This window comes from Nicotiana tomentosiformis, chromosome 1 (genome assembly GCF_000390325.3).
Source record: "Nicotiana tomentosiformis chromosome 1, ASM39032v3, whole genome shotgun sequence".
Lineage (NCBI taxonomy): Eukaryota > Viridiplantae > Streptophyta > Magnoliopsida > Solanales > Solanaceae > Nicotiana > Nicotiana tomentosiformis.
Genome location: NC_090812.1, coordinates 147832982 through 147848824, shown reverse-complemented (window position 1 = coordinate 147848824; position 15843 = coordinate 147832982). Strand labels below are relative to the sequence as shown.

Sequence of the window (15843 nt, the reverse complement as noted above, 5' to 3'; positions counted from 1 at the left end):
TTCAGAATAGTCTCTTGCCTGGATCTAAAAGCATCTTGGTCATAGAACCACTCAAAATATGCCAGGTCTAACTCTCCTCGATCCTGATCTTCCACCATAGTGTGAGATTCAAGCACCTTAATTTCATCCCAAACCTGTTGAGCATAAGCCTCATGAACAAGATCCTCTGATATTACCTCTCATGTGAATCTTTGCATGTGATCCACTGTGGGCACTACTTGTTTTCGACCTAACTGGCATATGGCTCTCATAGGCACATACGGTTGAAAACCCCGAAGACCCATCAAAATCAAAAACGAATGGTGGTAAGATCTATATATGACTTCTTTTGGTGAGAACCAGTGGTAGTTCCATGTGATTTCAGTAGCGGTCAACTTTTGAAGATGCCCTCTCCATGCTTCGACTCCCTTGGGAAAGCTACTGTCTTCAGTCAAATCTTCAAACTCATCTCCAAGCTCATTGTGGCTCCAATGAACACTAAATTTTACCCGTATTGGATGACTGAGAAGGTGCTCTAAAAACCATATTTGGAGTATGATGTTATAGCCTTCAAAGAAATCTTTTCCTTCCTGACACTTGGTCAGGGCACAGTAAATATCATACAATACCATAGGAATGATAGTGACGTCCTTTCGATGCAATAAAATGGTGACTATGCCAGATAATCGAATATCAATATTTTTGTCATGTCTCGGGAAAACCATTGTCCCTAGAAATGCCACTAGGAATGCTTTCCGCCCATGGCTTTGCCAAGCTTTGTATCCAATTTTATTATCAAGCTCCTTTCCGTGCTTTGAAAATCCACCTGGACACCCATACCTGTCGTACAAGAAATCCAATCGGACGTGCCCTCGTTCCACACTTGCTATTTTATTTTGGCTGATTGTCATCTGCTCAAGGAACTCACTGCCAGTGACATCCCTTGAGGCCAAAGGTCTCTTCTTCCGAAGCTCATCACCTAACCTTGTGTATCCAGCTAACTCTTCCAAAGTGGGAGTCATTTCAAAACCATTAAAATGGAATACGTTGTAATTGGGATCCCAGAAATGCACCAATGCCTCGATTAAGTCCCTCCTTGGGTTGATCTCCATAATGTTCATAAAGTGACCCAGATGGTCCTTTATCTTTTCCTGCCCACAAATGCCCATATTTTCCCACCACTGTCTCAACAACCGGGGTATTTTATGCACAAGCCAAATCTGTGAGGGCTCGCCATCTTTCGGTCTTTTGTCATATCTTCTTTTCATTGTATCCATATCACTCCTAAGTAGTAGAACATGAGGTTAGGACCGATGCAAGCTTAGATAATACAAAAATCTCTGATGCCTTGGGGTTTGACTCATGAAAGTTAGAAATGGCAATGTGGGACTCAAGTAACCGACCCTAACCGTGTTTTGAAGTGAGGGTTTACTGAAAATGAGCGGACACTATCGTTGGGAGATGATACAATTTCGAAAGATCATTCAGTTGTGACCATAATAGTAAGACTTGACCGATTTGGACGGGGCACCGAACCATAAAAAGGGTTGCTTACATATTTTACATAGGGTCAGGAATCGAGTGCGCGTAGTTCGTACAAGAGACAAAACTGGACTACAAAGCCTTCTTACAAAAATGAACCTTTCGCACTTCCAAAGAAGCTTTTGGGGCAGTCACAGCAAAATAGCCGAACATAGGGACAAAATGATAAAAAGTTGATAAAACAAATAAAATGGTTATTTTACGAAAACGGCCCTTCGATACTCCCGAGAGAGGCTTAAAGGTTGTCTCGGCAAATACTACGACCACAGGGACAAAACAATAAAAGGTAGACAAAAATAAAGAAAATGGCTATTTTTTCAAAAATGGCCCTTCGGTACTTCCGTTGAAGGTTTTAAGGGTGTCTCGGCAAAACGTCCAGACACGAGGGCCAAACAGTAAAAGGTGACCAAAAATAGCAAATTTGTTTTTTGAAAATTTTATGCACATGCGTAATTTTTATGCTTTTTATTTTTTGAAAAATGTGGGCTGAACCCGATGGAGGTTGCCTACGTATCTCACATCCGGTGAGAATCAAACTCGCATAGTTCGGTGATAAAATTTCCAATGAAACTAACTATATTTTCTCTCTTTATGAAAAATTAATCATGGACACCAAACGCACCAAATCACTTCGGGTTTTTTTTTATATATTTTAAAAATAACGAACATTTGTATAGAAATCGGGAGCATGTTTTTATTTTTTTTATTTTTCTCTGCTTATTCAACTAATCCACCCTAAAGCCGGTCGACATGCAAGCCTCCCAAATAAAGTAACATGTAGCACATAAGTGAACGTTATGGTCTCAAAGAGGATACCTGTCTTATACGGATCCGGCCCCTGTGCCGAGTTTCGCTAAGTCAAATGCACGTGATGCAAATAAAGCGAACCTACTAGGGATATCCGGCATGAGGTATGTTCTTCTAGGTTTAAATCCTGATGGAGAAGGTGTCTAGACTGGCTTACTCGAGCGGATAACCCGAGCCAGGAGCGTCAAGCGTCACCAGTAGTAGAACAGCACTGACTAGCTAACGACTCTCTCGCCTAAGCATGTGTGACTAAATCCTTCACCAGAAGCTCGTAGGCTAACTGGCTTTATCTCAAGACAGAAATTTTGTGATGCTGGTAGGCAAATACAACATAACTAACTATAATAAGACTTAGAGGGGTGCGAGAGAGGATACAATTTATATGTACAGTTTAACAATATCAAAACAGTATAAAGTGGACAAGTAACAGATTAGGCCCAAATAAATCACAATATATACAAAAATTAATAAAGCCAAATAAAGTCAATATACAAGCTCGAATTCTTAATGTCCCTAGCAGAGTCGCCAGAGCTGTCACACCCTTTTTTCTACCCGCAAAGTAATATTGTGTGGATTAAAGGGTTTTTTCAATTAAAGTGACAAAATTGAGTAGGGATTATTTTATTTACAGAGTCGCCACTTGGAATTGATTTTGTTGGTGTTCCAAGTCACCTTTTATTTGAATCCCTAATCAAAGGAAGAATTGACTCTATTATTATTGGTCTGCAAAAATAAAGTCCGGGTAAGAAATTCTGTTAACCGGGGAGAAGGTGTAAGGCATTCCCCGAATTCTGTGGTTCTAGCACGGTCACTTTTACTGACTAAAATTTGGCTTGAATTATTTTTGGATAAGGTGTGTATTATTTGCCTTAAGTTACTATTGTCTAGTGCTGCTTAATAATTAATAATTTTGGCCTAGAAGCGTGCAAGCACACAAAGTCCTTATTTGATTATATGTATTAAAATAAAGAACGTGTCGGTACACATGGTTTAAATACAATTAATATTAAAAAGTCAAGGAGCGGGAATGCACACATGACTACTTTATTAAAAAAAATATATATATCGACCAAGGACCGTGTATGAACACATGGTCTACATCTCAAACGTGCCTAAAATTGCCTATCGCTTAAATTAATTAAAAAGCGCTTCTTTTTATTTATTACTTGTTCGACTGGAAAAAAATATATATTATTATTAAAAAAATATTTTTTCACTAATGCAAGATATTAAATCCGGGTAAGCTTATGTTAAACTTTCATGGTATTGGGCCACCTATTTTATTTAACAAAAAGATAATTTATTGGTTTTAAAGAAAATGCCCATCTTGCTTTCTATTGTCATTGGGCCTACAAATTTTAGCTTATTTGGCCCATGTTGCTTAAGAGCCTCGATGACCAAGACAACACAAAATAACAAGTATTCTTCTAAGCCCAAATTGCTTCTTACATTGATGTCCAAACTAAAAAAAAAAAATTTCATAAAAGAAACTTACATGCTAATTATTATCTTTTATCTTCTTAACCAACTATTTCTTAAGGACTAACATAATATTTCTACTCATCTACACCAATCATGACACTAATCAAACTACACTCATTAACAACATAAAAAAAACCACGACTAAATATAAAAACTACAAGAAAACGGTAATACTTCAATGCTAAAGAGAAGAACTATATTAAGTATAACATTATGTTGACTATAATTCAAAGCATCAAAACATTTGAAGCTAGAAGTCTTTCTTAGATAATTATACATGAACCATGAAAGTAACTCACGGAAAAGAGCCCAAACTAAACAAACATGGTTAAAAGTGGGGTTTTTATCTTTTTCTTAAATTAAGTAATCTTAACATAATGCAATTTCAATCACATATATAAATAAGAAAATGATAATTTAACTAATTTTTAACAGATTTACATGATGATAATACTAATATAACATTCATTTTGAAACAAAATCAGATCTAATATGTTCCATCAACCAAACCGGGATCAAATCCTTCTTATTATCATCAAGAATCTGCAATATAAGAATTTGAAAGTTACCTGGTTTGTGGAATAATAAAATACAGCAGTGCAGTAACAAAAAAAACTCAGCAGCAAATACAGTAGAAACAGCAGCAACTCAAGTGTTAAGACAACCCAGAAAACTCAACAAAGATGCTTGAAATTGGTAGCTATCAACTTCACAAATTGCCTAAGGGATCTTTCTATTTTTTTTGAGGTTTTTGCACTCAAATAATCCTCACAAAACTCTAAAATTTCAGCTTGTTATATGTATTAAGCTGCTGATTTTTCTCAAAAGATATATGTCTTTAAGAAACTCTCCAAGATGTGTCTCAGTATAAGCTAGAGTCCCCATTTTCAGTGAGTAAGGGTCTCTGCATTCTAAGTGTAAGACAGTCCCTTTTATAGGAGAAAAGCAGCCCTTTCAATAGGCAAATAAAGTTAGATTTTTGGACAGATTTTGGTTCACCAAAAATCTGTCCAAAAGACTGACTTTGTGTGCTAAACACTGTTCAAGGTCTGTCCCAAAGGTGAAAGGACAACCTGAAAATCTGTTGTGTCAGAAGCAAGGAGAAAAAATGTCCTTTCAGCCACCCTACTAGTAAAAGTAAGCTACTATTACCCTATTTTGTGATAAAATAAACTAACCTTCAGATTTTAACCATCAACAACAAACTACTTACTCAACACAAATCAAACTTGGACAACTATGAACTGACAAAGCATAGACGAGACTAAAAACGTAATTGAACTAAGTATTAAAACCAACTTGATAGGAATGAACTGGATTTGTGCAAACTAATTACTAAACAAATAACTAAATTCACAAACTAATGCTCAAAACAGAATGAGCATCGTTAATAATCGAACAACGACTAAAGAACAACTAAATAATCGACTAACTAAGTGAACGATTTAACTAATACACTAAAGATCATGTTTAAATCAATAACGAATCTAACAAACCACTAAACTAAATAGAGATAGCTAATTAAATAAACCTAACTTGAAACTCTAATTAACAAGAAATAACCAAAACAGAATAAATAAATAAATAAATAAAAATCAGAAACTAATCTACTAAATAAAAAAAAATCAGAAATTAATTAAAGAGATGACGATTATACCTAACAAGTATGCTTGAAGTCGTTCGAGCCACGAGAAGATGCCGGAGATGCTAAAAGGCGACTACCCGACTCCGAAATGCATGTTTCTTTCGGGTAGATGCTAGAACGAAATGCGTTTCAGCATCTCGCCAAAAGAAACGAGTGTCTTTGAGTCGAAAAATAGCTAAAATGGGGTTTCGGGGCATTTTGACGGTGGTGAGGCGGTGGAGCCGTGGCGGCGGCGAGGAGCGGGCCGGCGACGACGGGGATTTTGGGGGTGAAATGGGTAGGAAAAGATAGGTCTCTTGGAGCTCTATCCATTCATGTATGTGTTGTAGGGTGGTGTTGGCCAGAGCTTCTAGAATTTGGACCAAAAAGTGGCGGCTAAAGTTTTTTAGATCTAAAATTCAAGGAGTTTGAGGGTTTTTTGAAGGAATTGGTTTGGAGATATGGGAAGAGGAGGTGGTGAAGATTATATGGTGTTAATTTGGAGGTGTTTAGAGGTGGTCCGCCGCCGGTGGGTGATTTCCGGCGGCGGCGGCGGTGGAGAGAAGAGAGAGAAGAGAGAGAGAGAAGAGAGAAAGAGTTATGGGTGAAATGAGGGAATTTTTCAGATTTTTGAGGCTTTAAATACCTCTTGAGAGATCAAATATGGACCATTAGATCAATGGGTGATCAATGGGTGAGATTTGATCTTGGGTCACTTAATAAAACGACGTAGTTTTGAGGCAAAACTACGTCGTTCCAGACCCTTTCAAAGGCAGCCCCTTATCTTGCACTTTTGGCCACTTTCTCTTTTAAATTTGGCCCAATTTCTTTCTTAATCCTACTTATTAAACTAAATTTACACAAACAAATAAATTAATTAAGTAACTTATTCAAATGATCAATTAACTAGATTAATTTACCAATTGAATAGTTAGTTAATTCCTAAAATGCACAAATAAAGAAAGAACTATTTTTTGGTATTTTTATGATAGGAAATATGCAATCAAAGACACAAAAATTGAGAAATATAATTAAAGCAACAAAACACTAATGACTTTAGGAGGTGTTAAAATAGTACAAAAATTAGGTATTCACAGTTGTTCCCTCCATTTTATTTTGTATGAGACTCTATTTTAGTCTGTTTTGAAAAGAATGATACTTTCTATATTTAGAAACCCTTTAATTTTAATTTTGAATTTTAACTATAGAATCGGTTTGGAAAGCCTCCTAGAAATTGGATTCGTGTGTAATTAGGTGTAATTATACAGTTTGATATATTTGTCTAATCAAGTAATTACTTGGTTTATATGAAATTAGGTGCAATTGAGGGGGAGTAATTACACTCTCCAATTCTGAAGGGGAGGTGAGAATTGATGGTAATTGCATGTAATTAGAAGATAATGTAACTTTTCTAATTCTTTTTTATTTTTATTTTTCCAAATATCTTAAATATTCTTCTGTTTACATAATTTCTCTTATTCTCATTTTTCAACCTTCCAACATTTTTCTTAAGGGTGTTTCATATAATTTTGCAACTTTTTATATTTTGCTTCTTTCTTTTTTATTTTTTTTTGTTGTTAAACACAATTTCGTATGTTACTGGCTTTGTTTTCTCTTCATCAATATAAGTAATTATGAAGAATAAATACCTTCTAAACTCATGTCTTTCTTTTTGCTATATAAAAAGTGTGACAAATCATAAAGTTCATAGTATGTTCATGAGTTGGTAAAAAATAACAAATTCATAATTAAAACTTTTGTTAATTATTTAAAATAAAGATACTATTTTATTTGAAAGATAGTCATGATACAAATTATTCTTTACAATATTAGTTATTAATTTATTTAATAATTTTATTCTAGTAAATATATAATTTAAATACCTAGTTATCAATAATATATAATATTTCTTATATATGCATGTATTTGTCACACGTTAAAGTTTGCTTACTTTGTATTGTACTAGCTCTATTTTCTAATAATTATTATAAATATTTATTATAAAAACTACATTTTAAGTGTATGTTTAACTTTCTTATATTCACATGAGTTGGTAAAAAAATAAGATCGTCATTAAATTTTTTATTATGTAAAAGATTATTAATTTGGAAGGTAGATTATTTTTTATGATATTATTTGTCAATTTATAATTTTTAAATAAATTTATAGAAAATATTTATTTTAAATATTTCATAATAAATTAATATTATTATATAAAAATGTCATGATATATTTAAGATGCTAATTTTAGGAGACTCTTAATATCAGTTGAAAGTCATTTTTGCCTTCTTTTAAATTTTGTTTTCTCTGTAAACACTATCATATAAAATAAATCAAAAGGTGTATTACATTTAATTCTCGTAAAGGGAAGTCCAAGATTATCTAAACTTTGTCAAGGGCTTAATTCTAGAAATTTCCTGCTTGCAATTTGTCCAAAATTTGGATTATCAGGAATCGTATCACACATAATTCACTCTTCCACTACTATTAGTTGCATTGGTTCGTACCCTCACTCAAAACTCAAAAAGGTACATTAGAATTTATATGTGTTTTCTAAACAAATAAATTAATTTGATCATGAAATAATAAAATAATTAAATAATTATGCAATACTTAACCATATGATATAGACGAAACATCAGAAGCAACAGTTCCGGGAACATGGTTTCCGGGCACAACAACAACGAAATCAAAGCACAACAACAACAACGAAATCAACGCCGGGCCGTGACATCCTTCCCTTCTTAAACAAACATTCGTCCTCGAACGTGCCAGGAATCGCCTCGAAGTCTTCAAATCACTGAAAGCACATTTACAACATACACCCTCAGGTGACCCCATGTCACCCCAATCCACATAAGCCTGACGACATCACCTCAACTGTAATTTATCCTTTCTACCAGCACCGATAAGCCTTAGAGTCAAAATTCTCACATTCTATTCATCTCCAAAAGACCCGATTCTACATCCATACCCGGTATCAATCTCAACCAGCTTGGAAAACTCATGCCTATACCCGCAAGGTATAACCACACAGCATGACATGCCACACATAGGCCCATAATAACGTTTCTGATCACAATAGCTGCCCGTAATCAAAACCAGCACCGAAAATTAGCCTCATATCCGTTAGCAACCCGTTTCAAACCTCTACAACACTGACAATGATGCAAGAAACACGAAGACCTCATAACTATACACCCATATCAACAAGTCACAACTAACACCACCGGGCACACACCCCGCAAGCTACAACTCAAGAAGCACAGAACGAAAAATGATTGAATATGTAAAAAGAAACACATAAGAGAAATATCAAATAATGCCCGACAGGCACAACTCTCTATGAGTACTATCCTATAAATCTATTTAAAAGGAAAAATTAAAGTATATGAATAAATCACAAGGATCTCATCCTGATATAACTTCCACCGCGGCACGCAGCCCGGCTCAAACATATCAAATCACATGGAATCGCTAGGGTCTCGCTCTCAACTCTGAATCACAAGCCGAATACACATCATACCAATTGAATCTTCCACTAACTAAATTCTGCCAATAAAGTCACAACACTTACTGAACTCTCACCCTAGTAGAGTATCAAATCACAAATCATAACCAAATTACTCAAGAATCACATCAAACCTGCCATAATAGACAACATGAATTTACTTCTAGTCTCGTAACTTTCAATGATGAATTAAAACAACGATATACACGACTATCACTCATAGAATCTCCCAATAGGGGAAAACACATATACAGAATACTAAGTCATGAACTCACCCATAGGTGAAGCAACAAATAGGGGACTCACCCTAATAAACAGAAATGAAACAAAATACGAATGGTGCCCCTATGTAACAAATCAAAAGCATACATCTATGGCATCATCTGGTGCAACGACCTCAAGCCTACTATATGAACCACACCAACGAGCCTGAATACTCCATTGTGACACACCTGTCTGGAGTCTAGGATAATCTCTCACCCTATGGCTAGTATCTCCTTACTCGAAGCAACCTCTCTGCTAACGTTGCTGTGGGAACTGTGCGGTATGGGTACTCTGAGACCCATGAGCACCTGAAACACTGTGTGAAGCCTGAAGTGCAAACTGAATTGGCTGACCCACAAAACCTCTACCATGTCGTACCCTGCCTCCAAAATAAGGATCAGTAGATCTCTCCGGTCTACGAGGCCTCCTTGCCTCCCTATCCTCTCTCTTCTGACCTCACCTGGCTCCTCTCTCCTGATCCCACATGCCCTCTACTTGGCGAGTGATCCCTACTACCTGCTGAAACGAAACATCCGATTCTAACTCCCGAGCCATGCTGACCCGAATATCATGCCAGAGCCCCTTAATGAATCTACGGACACGCTCTCTAACTGTAGCGACCAAAGGAGGTGCTTGTCTAGCCAAATCACTAAATCTAACTGCATACTCTGACACTGACATAGTGCCCTAGATCAGCTGCTCAAACTCCGCGTGCCATGCATCTCAAAGGGACTGAGGTACAAACTCTCTCAGGAACATCTATGAAAACTGAACCCATGTAAGTGAAGCTGACTCGGCCGGGCTACCCAACACATACGCCCGCCACCACTGATAAGTCGTTCCCCGAAGCTGGAACATAGTAAAATCAACCCTGCTCATCTTCACAATACCCATAGTACGGAGAATGCGGTGACACTCCTCCAGGAAACCTTGGGCATCGTCTGTCGCCAATCCACTGAAGGTAGGAGGGTGGTACTTCTTGTACCTCTCAAGTCTAAGATATTTTTCCTCAAATGCTGCTGCCCTAACCACGGCCTGAGCTGGGACCACAGGCTGTGTCGCCATGACACCTGGAACATGACCAATATGAACTCACTGCTCTAGAGTGTGGGTGGCGGGAGTCTGAGCTCCTCCCCCGGTCTGTGAAATAGCTAGTGCAACCGGAATCAACCCCGCCTGAGCTAATGTACCAATCATGCTTAGGAACTGTGCTAAGGTCTCTTGAAGTCTGGGGGTAACAACAGACGCCTCCGGTACCTGCCCCTTAATTGGAACTACTGGCAGCTTCTCAACTGCTACTCTGGTAGGTGCCCTAGGTGCGACACGTGCTCCTCGCCGGCCTCTACCTCTGTCCCTAGAGACATCTGCTCTGGGGGTAACGTCATCAGTGACTGCAACTCGTGTCCTCACCATCTATGAGAGAATGGAATGATAAAAGTTCAATCTTCGAGATCAATGAACTCGCACGATAGGAATAAAGGAAGTTAAACTGTACTAATAGTTCCGTAGCCTCTTGAAGATAAGTATAGACGTCTCCGTATCGATCCGCAAGACTCTATTAAATTCACTTATGACTCATAGTACCTATGAACCTAGAGCTCTGATACTAACTTGTCACGACCCAATTTCCCCTCCGTTGGGTATCGTGATGACACCTAGTCTTAGGGAATAGGTAAGCCTAACATTTACTGAATAACAACAATAATAAATAACATCTAACAACTTTTGAAATAGAAATGTCTATAAATTGACAATTCCCAAAATCGGTAGTACAAGTCATAAGCTCTACAGAATTTGCTACAATTCTTCTAAATACAACTGTTTGAAATAAAGATGCTCAGGGCCTTATGCCGCCGAACGAGACTTAAAATTCTCAAAATGAACGGCCGGGTCGTTACATTTTTCCTTAATCCTGCCGACCTTTATCCTACCTTGATTACCACAGGTCTTATTTCCCCCTTTACTTTAGGGTTTAAACCACCTATCGATCCAATAATCATAAAATTCTTCCATTACTTCAATGTGTGTCTTGGACAAATTGGCTCCATTGTTTGGAGGGTTGTTGCATACCTTCGTTATTTATCAGATCTGGCTTCTATGTCTTTTACTTTCCGGCACTTGCTTCATCTTTACTCTACTAAACTATTTCGTGAAGGAGTGTTTTTTCCTTGTGGCTAGAAGTAAGAGGGTATTGGTTAGCCCTGAAGATGACGTGCTTACTTTTTCATTTTTTTTAAAAGAAACTCATGTGATCACATGCCTACGTTTTCAGCAACCATGGAAGTTTTTAAGGAAATTCCTAACTTCTGTGCTTGGATAGATAAGTTGCTAATTGTTGCTCCTATGGAGAAAAGATCTTGGAAATACCTTTCACAGAGATTTAGTTGGAAAGTGAAGATACACGGTACTTTTTCCGCTTATTATCTTTGCTTTCCTTTCCCTTATTGATTCAAGAGTTTCTTATATTGCCTTTTTTCTTTGCTAGGATTTTCCATTCGTGGTATTAGTCCCGCGTCTGCTTCATCCACAAGGATTTTCGTGACTCTTGCTTAGGGAAGAATTTTGAGCTCTTCTTCAAAAAGAAAGATTGATGGAGCCCGTGGCTCTGATGGTGAAGAAGACATTGAAGAGGGATCTCTGGAGCGAATGCAACGTGCCCATAGACGCGTGGTATCTGATGATGAAAATACTCCTTCTCATGAACCTATACCAAGTTCAATTCCCTTCAGTCTCACGGATGATCCAATGAGTGCCCCGTTGGTGATCTCTGATGAAGAAGTTAATGATCCCCCTAAGATTCTGTTGAAACATTGTTTGCTCGTGGCTTCGAAGGTGATGAAGCTTTTGGCCATGTTTCTGAGGAATTGTCCCTTGCCTCCTTTCCAATATTAGTCCCTATTAATCCTCGCGTGTCCTTACCTAAAGTTACTTCTGATGCTACCCCTGTGGCTGCTTCTACCTCATCTACCATTCCCGTGGCTACTACTCCTCATGTAGAAGTTGAAACTTCTAGTAGCAAGAAGCCAATGAAGAAAATTATTGTTGAGGTTCCTGAAGGTGGGAACTTATTGAGGTAATCGGGTCAAGCCGATGTGTGGTTGAAACCTTTGTTAGGTCCTGCGGAGAAGTCAAAGTTGGAAAGTCATAGCTTGTTGACCTTGATGAATGATATTGTTCATTCTTCTTTGAAGGTACGAGTTTAATTGTATTTCCTTTTCTCTTCTTTTTGTGTATCCATAACTCCTTCTCTTTCTTTGTAGATTAACTTGATCATTACGGAACTCATGAAAAGGGTTATTCATGCGTATCAACAGGTATTGATTACCACACCGAGACTGATAATTGGAAAGGACAATTTGAGGGTCATCAATTGGAAAAAGAAGTTTTGGCAGAGGAGAAGAATGCTTTAGAGCAACAAATGAAAATGATTGCCGCTGAATTAGCGATTGAGAAAGCTTCTTCTAATCAAGTTGGTAAGGATAAGGATATCCTTGAGTCCTCCTTTGCTGAACAACTTTCTAAGACAACTGAAGAAATAAGGAGTTTGAAAGAACTTCTTAATCAAAAAGAGGTTTATGCAGGAGAGCTGGTTCAAACTCTTACTCAAACTCAGGAAGATCTCCGCACCTTTACTGATAAGATTCAGTTCTTAGAAAGATCACTTGCCCCTATGAAGACAACCTATGATGCCTCTGAAGTAGAGAAAGAAGAATTGAGAGCCGAGATTAACCAGTAGGAGAAGGATTATGAGATTCTCGTGGATAAGCTGACACTAGATGTGAGTTGGGCTTTTTTGAATACACACCTCGAGACTCTAGTTGAGGCCAACCAGGAGAGTTTTGACCTTAGTGCTGAAATTACAAAAGCTAAAGAAGCAATTGTGAAAACTCAGCAACGTCAAAGCTTTTCCTCACCTGAAGTTGAAGATCTCGGAGGTAATGGACTCGTTCCTGGTGAAGCTGATGTTCAAGCCTCCTCTTCTTAAATTAATCCCTCTTCTCCCATTTATGATATTCCTGTGGAAGATGCCCCCTAGATGTTGCTCCTTAGTTTTTTATGTTTTTTATTTGGTTGTTTTGTTCGCAACCTTTTGGTGGAAAGTTTCTGGGAAAGGTTGTTTTGTTTTTTGGTTACCCCTATCTTGTTTTGGGGTTTTAATGATAAACTAATACCTATATTTCCCCAAGGTTTAATATATGTTTCGGTTGTTTTTACCGTTTATTTTGCTCTTTGATATTTGAGCCTTTTCTTTGCACTTAAAAATGCTTAAACTATCTGTGACTTTAATAAACACGGATATTCATAAAAGAGGACCCTTTTATATTAACGACATTGATGAAGATGACGTCTCATCTTCATATTGGTATAAATATATGAAAGACGAAGTAAACATGAAAAAGAAATAATTTGAGGAAGTTTTATGCTTTGAACTTTCAAATTTCATACATCATTTTTCATTTATGCATATAACACTTTGTACAATATTTATGCATACAACACTTTCATAACTGCTTTCTTTGTAACATATTTTTGAAATTCAAAATCGGGTCTATTATCCCGTGATTAAATTTTGGCCTAAAACTCGTAACTCATGTCTCTTTTTGCAAGCTTAGCCTTTCCAAGTTTTCTTCAATGTTTCAGGCTTCTATATGTGTAGTCCCCCTAGTGTTGGATCTTTGAAGTATAAAATCTCGAGCAATGGATTATCCTTGCTTATGGTCCATTTCTTGAAAAGGAAAATACAAACGAGACTCGGAGACATATGTTTAGATGATGTCTGCATAACCCCTTTTTCCATCAGATAGGTTGTAGCCTAGACCAAAAATTTATTTAGTATTCCGCGCGTCTTTCGGGTCTAATATCATCATTTGTCACGGGCTAACTTTTTGCCTATCATCTAAAATTATTAGTATAATTCAAAAGAGCAAAATAAATTTGTAATTGAGTGATACCTGCCCGTGGGTACTTTCTTCATCTAAAAGTAATACTTTTTCAGATAAACATCATTCCAATTTGATCGTAGTATCTTGCCATGCATGGTTTCCAACTCATATGCTCCCTTTCCAGCGATGTCTCGAATCCTATAGGGGACTTTCCAATTTGGACTCAATTTTCCTGCATTAGCTGCTTTTGTTAATTGAAACACCATTTTGAGCATGAAGTCCCCAATCTTGAAGTATCTCAGATTAGCTTTCCTGTTGTAGTATCACTCAATCATTTGTTTCTGAGTCGCCATTCTTATTAGTGCTGCTTCTCTCCTTTCTTCCAGTAAATCCAAATTCATTCGCATCTCTTCCTCATTTGATTCCTCGGTTGCTTGTGTATACCTTGTACTTGGTTCACCTATCTCAATTGGAATTAAGGCTTCAACACCATAGACAAGTGAAAACAGAGTCTCTCTTATGCCTATTTTTGCTGTCGTTCGATAAGCCCATAAAACTCCTGGTAGCACTTCGGGCCATTTGCCTTTTGACTCTTCTAATCTCGTCTTTAAATTATTAATAATAACTTTGTTTGTTGACTCAACTTTCCCATTGACCACAGGGTGGTAAGGTGAGGACGTTATCCATTTAATCTGCCAACTCTGAAAAATTCTGTGATTTTATTGCAGTTCTAGATTGGTATATGATATCATACTCACTGAGTCCTATCACCCATTTAGCTAACCTACCGGATAGTTTTTGTTTATAAAATATATTCCTTAGAGGAAAAGCAGTTACTACAGAGATAGGATGGCATTAAAAATAAGGTCTCAACTTTCTAGATGCCATAATTAATGTTAAAGCAAGTTTTTCTAAGTGAGGATATCGTGTTTCAGCATCCAGCAAAGATTTGCTAACATAATAAATTGGAGATTTTTTTACCTCTATCTTCTCGCACTAATACCGCACTTACCGCCATTTCTGATACGGCAAGAGAAATGAGTAGCCTTTCTCCATCCTTCGGTTTAGCCAGTAGGGATGGATTTGACAAATATGATTTTAGATTTTTGAGAGCTTGTTGGCATTCGTCAGTCCACTAAAATTGGTTTTGCTTTTTCAATACTGAAAAAGAATTTAAAACCTTTCTCTGAAAATTTGGAAATAAATCTTCCCATAGACGCTATCCTCCCTGTTAACCTCTGCATCTCTTTTTTGCTCGTGAGTATGTTAGGTATCTCATCAATGGATTTGATCTGTGCAGGATTCACTTCAATGATCCTGTTAGAAATAAGAAAGCCTAAAATCTTACCTGAAGCCACGCCAAAAGCACATTTTTCTGGATTTAGCTTCATATTGTATTTGCGGAGAATTTCGAAAGTGCTTGAAAGGTGTTGAAAATGATCCCCTGCTTGCGTTGACTTGACTAACATATCGTCAATGTAGACTTTCATAGTCTTTCCTAGGTGTTCTTGAAACATTTTAGCCACCGATCTTTGATACGTGACCCCAACGTTTTTTAAACAAAAGGACATGACTTTGTAACAACAAGTACCCATGTCTGTAATAAATGAAATTTTTTTTTCATCTAGGAGATCCATATTTATTTGATTATAACCTAAATATGCATCTAAAAAACTTAACAGCTCATGACCTGCGGTAGAATCAATTAATTGATCTATATGCGGTAAAGAAAATGAATCTTTTGGACAAGC

General features: G+C 37.1%; 2 protein-coding genes and 1 long non-coding RNA gene across 3 annotated transcripts; all 3 read right to left on the bottom strand.

Moving 5' to 3' along the window:
• Positions 1 to 179: 179 nt before the first annotated feature.
• Positions 180 to 1148, bottom strand: LOC138891506 (uncharacterized). Its single transcript, XM_070174842.1, has one exon. It carries the CDS (start codon positions 1146 to 1148, stop codon positions 180 to 182), a length of 969 nt encoding a protein of 322 aa, XP_070030943.1.
• A 2836-nt stretch (positions 1149 to 3984) lies between these two features.
• On the bottom strand, positions 3985 to 6044 carry LOC138893422 (uncharacterized). The gene is made up of 2 exons (XR_011408902.1): positions 5468 to 6044; positions 3985 to 4353 (listed from the first exon to the last, which is right to left on the bottom strand). It is a non-coding gene; the product is annotated as an uncharacterized lncRNA (long non-coding RNA).
• Positions 6045 to 14415: 8371 nt separating this feature from the next.
• On the bottom strand, positions 14416 to 15110 carry LOC138891504 (uncharacterized). Its single transcript, XM_070174841.1, has 2 exons — positions 15105 to 15110; positions 14416 to 14793 (listed from the first exon to the last, which is right to left on the bottom strand). The coding sequence occupies exons 1-2, from the start codon at positions 15108 to 15110 to the stop codon at positions 14416 to 14418; spliced, it is 384 nt and encodes a 127-aa protein (XP_070030942.1).
• Positions 15111 to 15843: the final 733 nt, after the last annotated feature.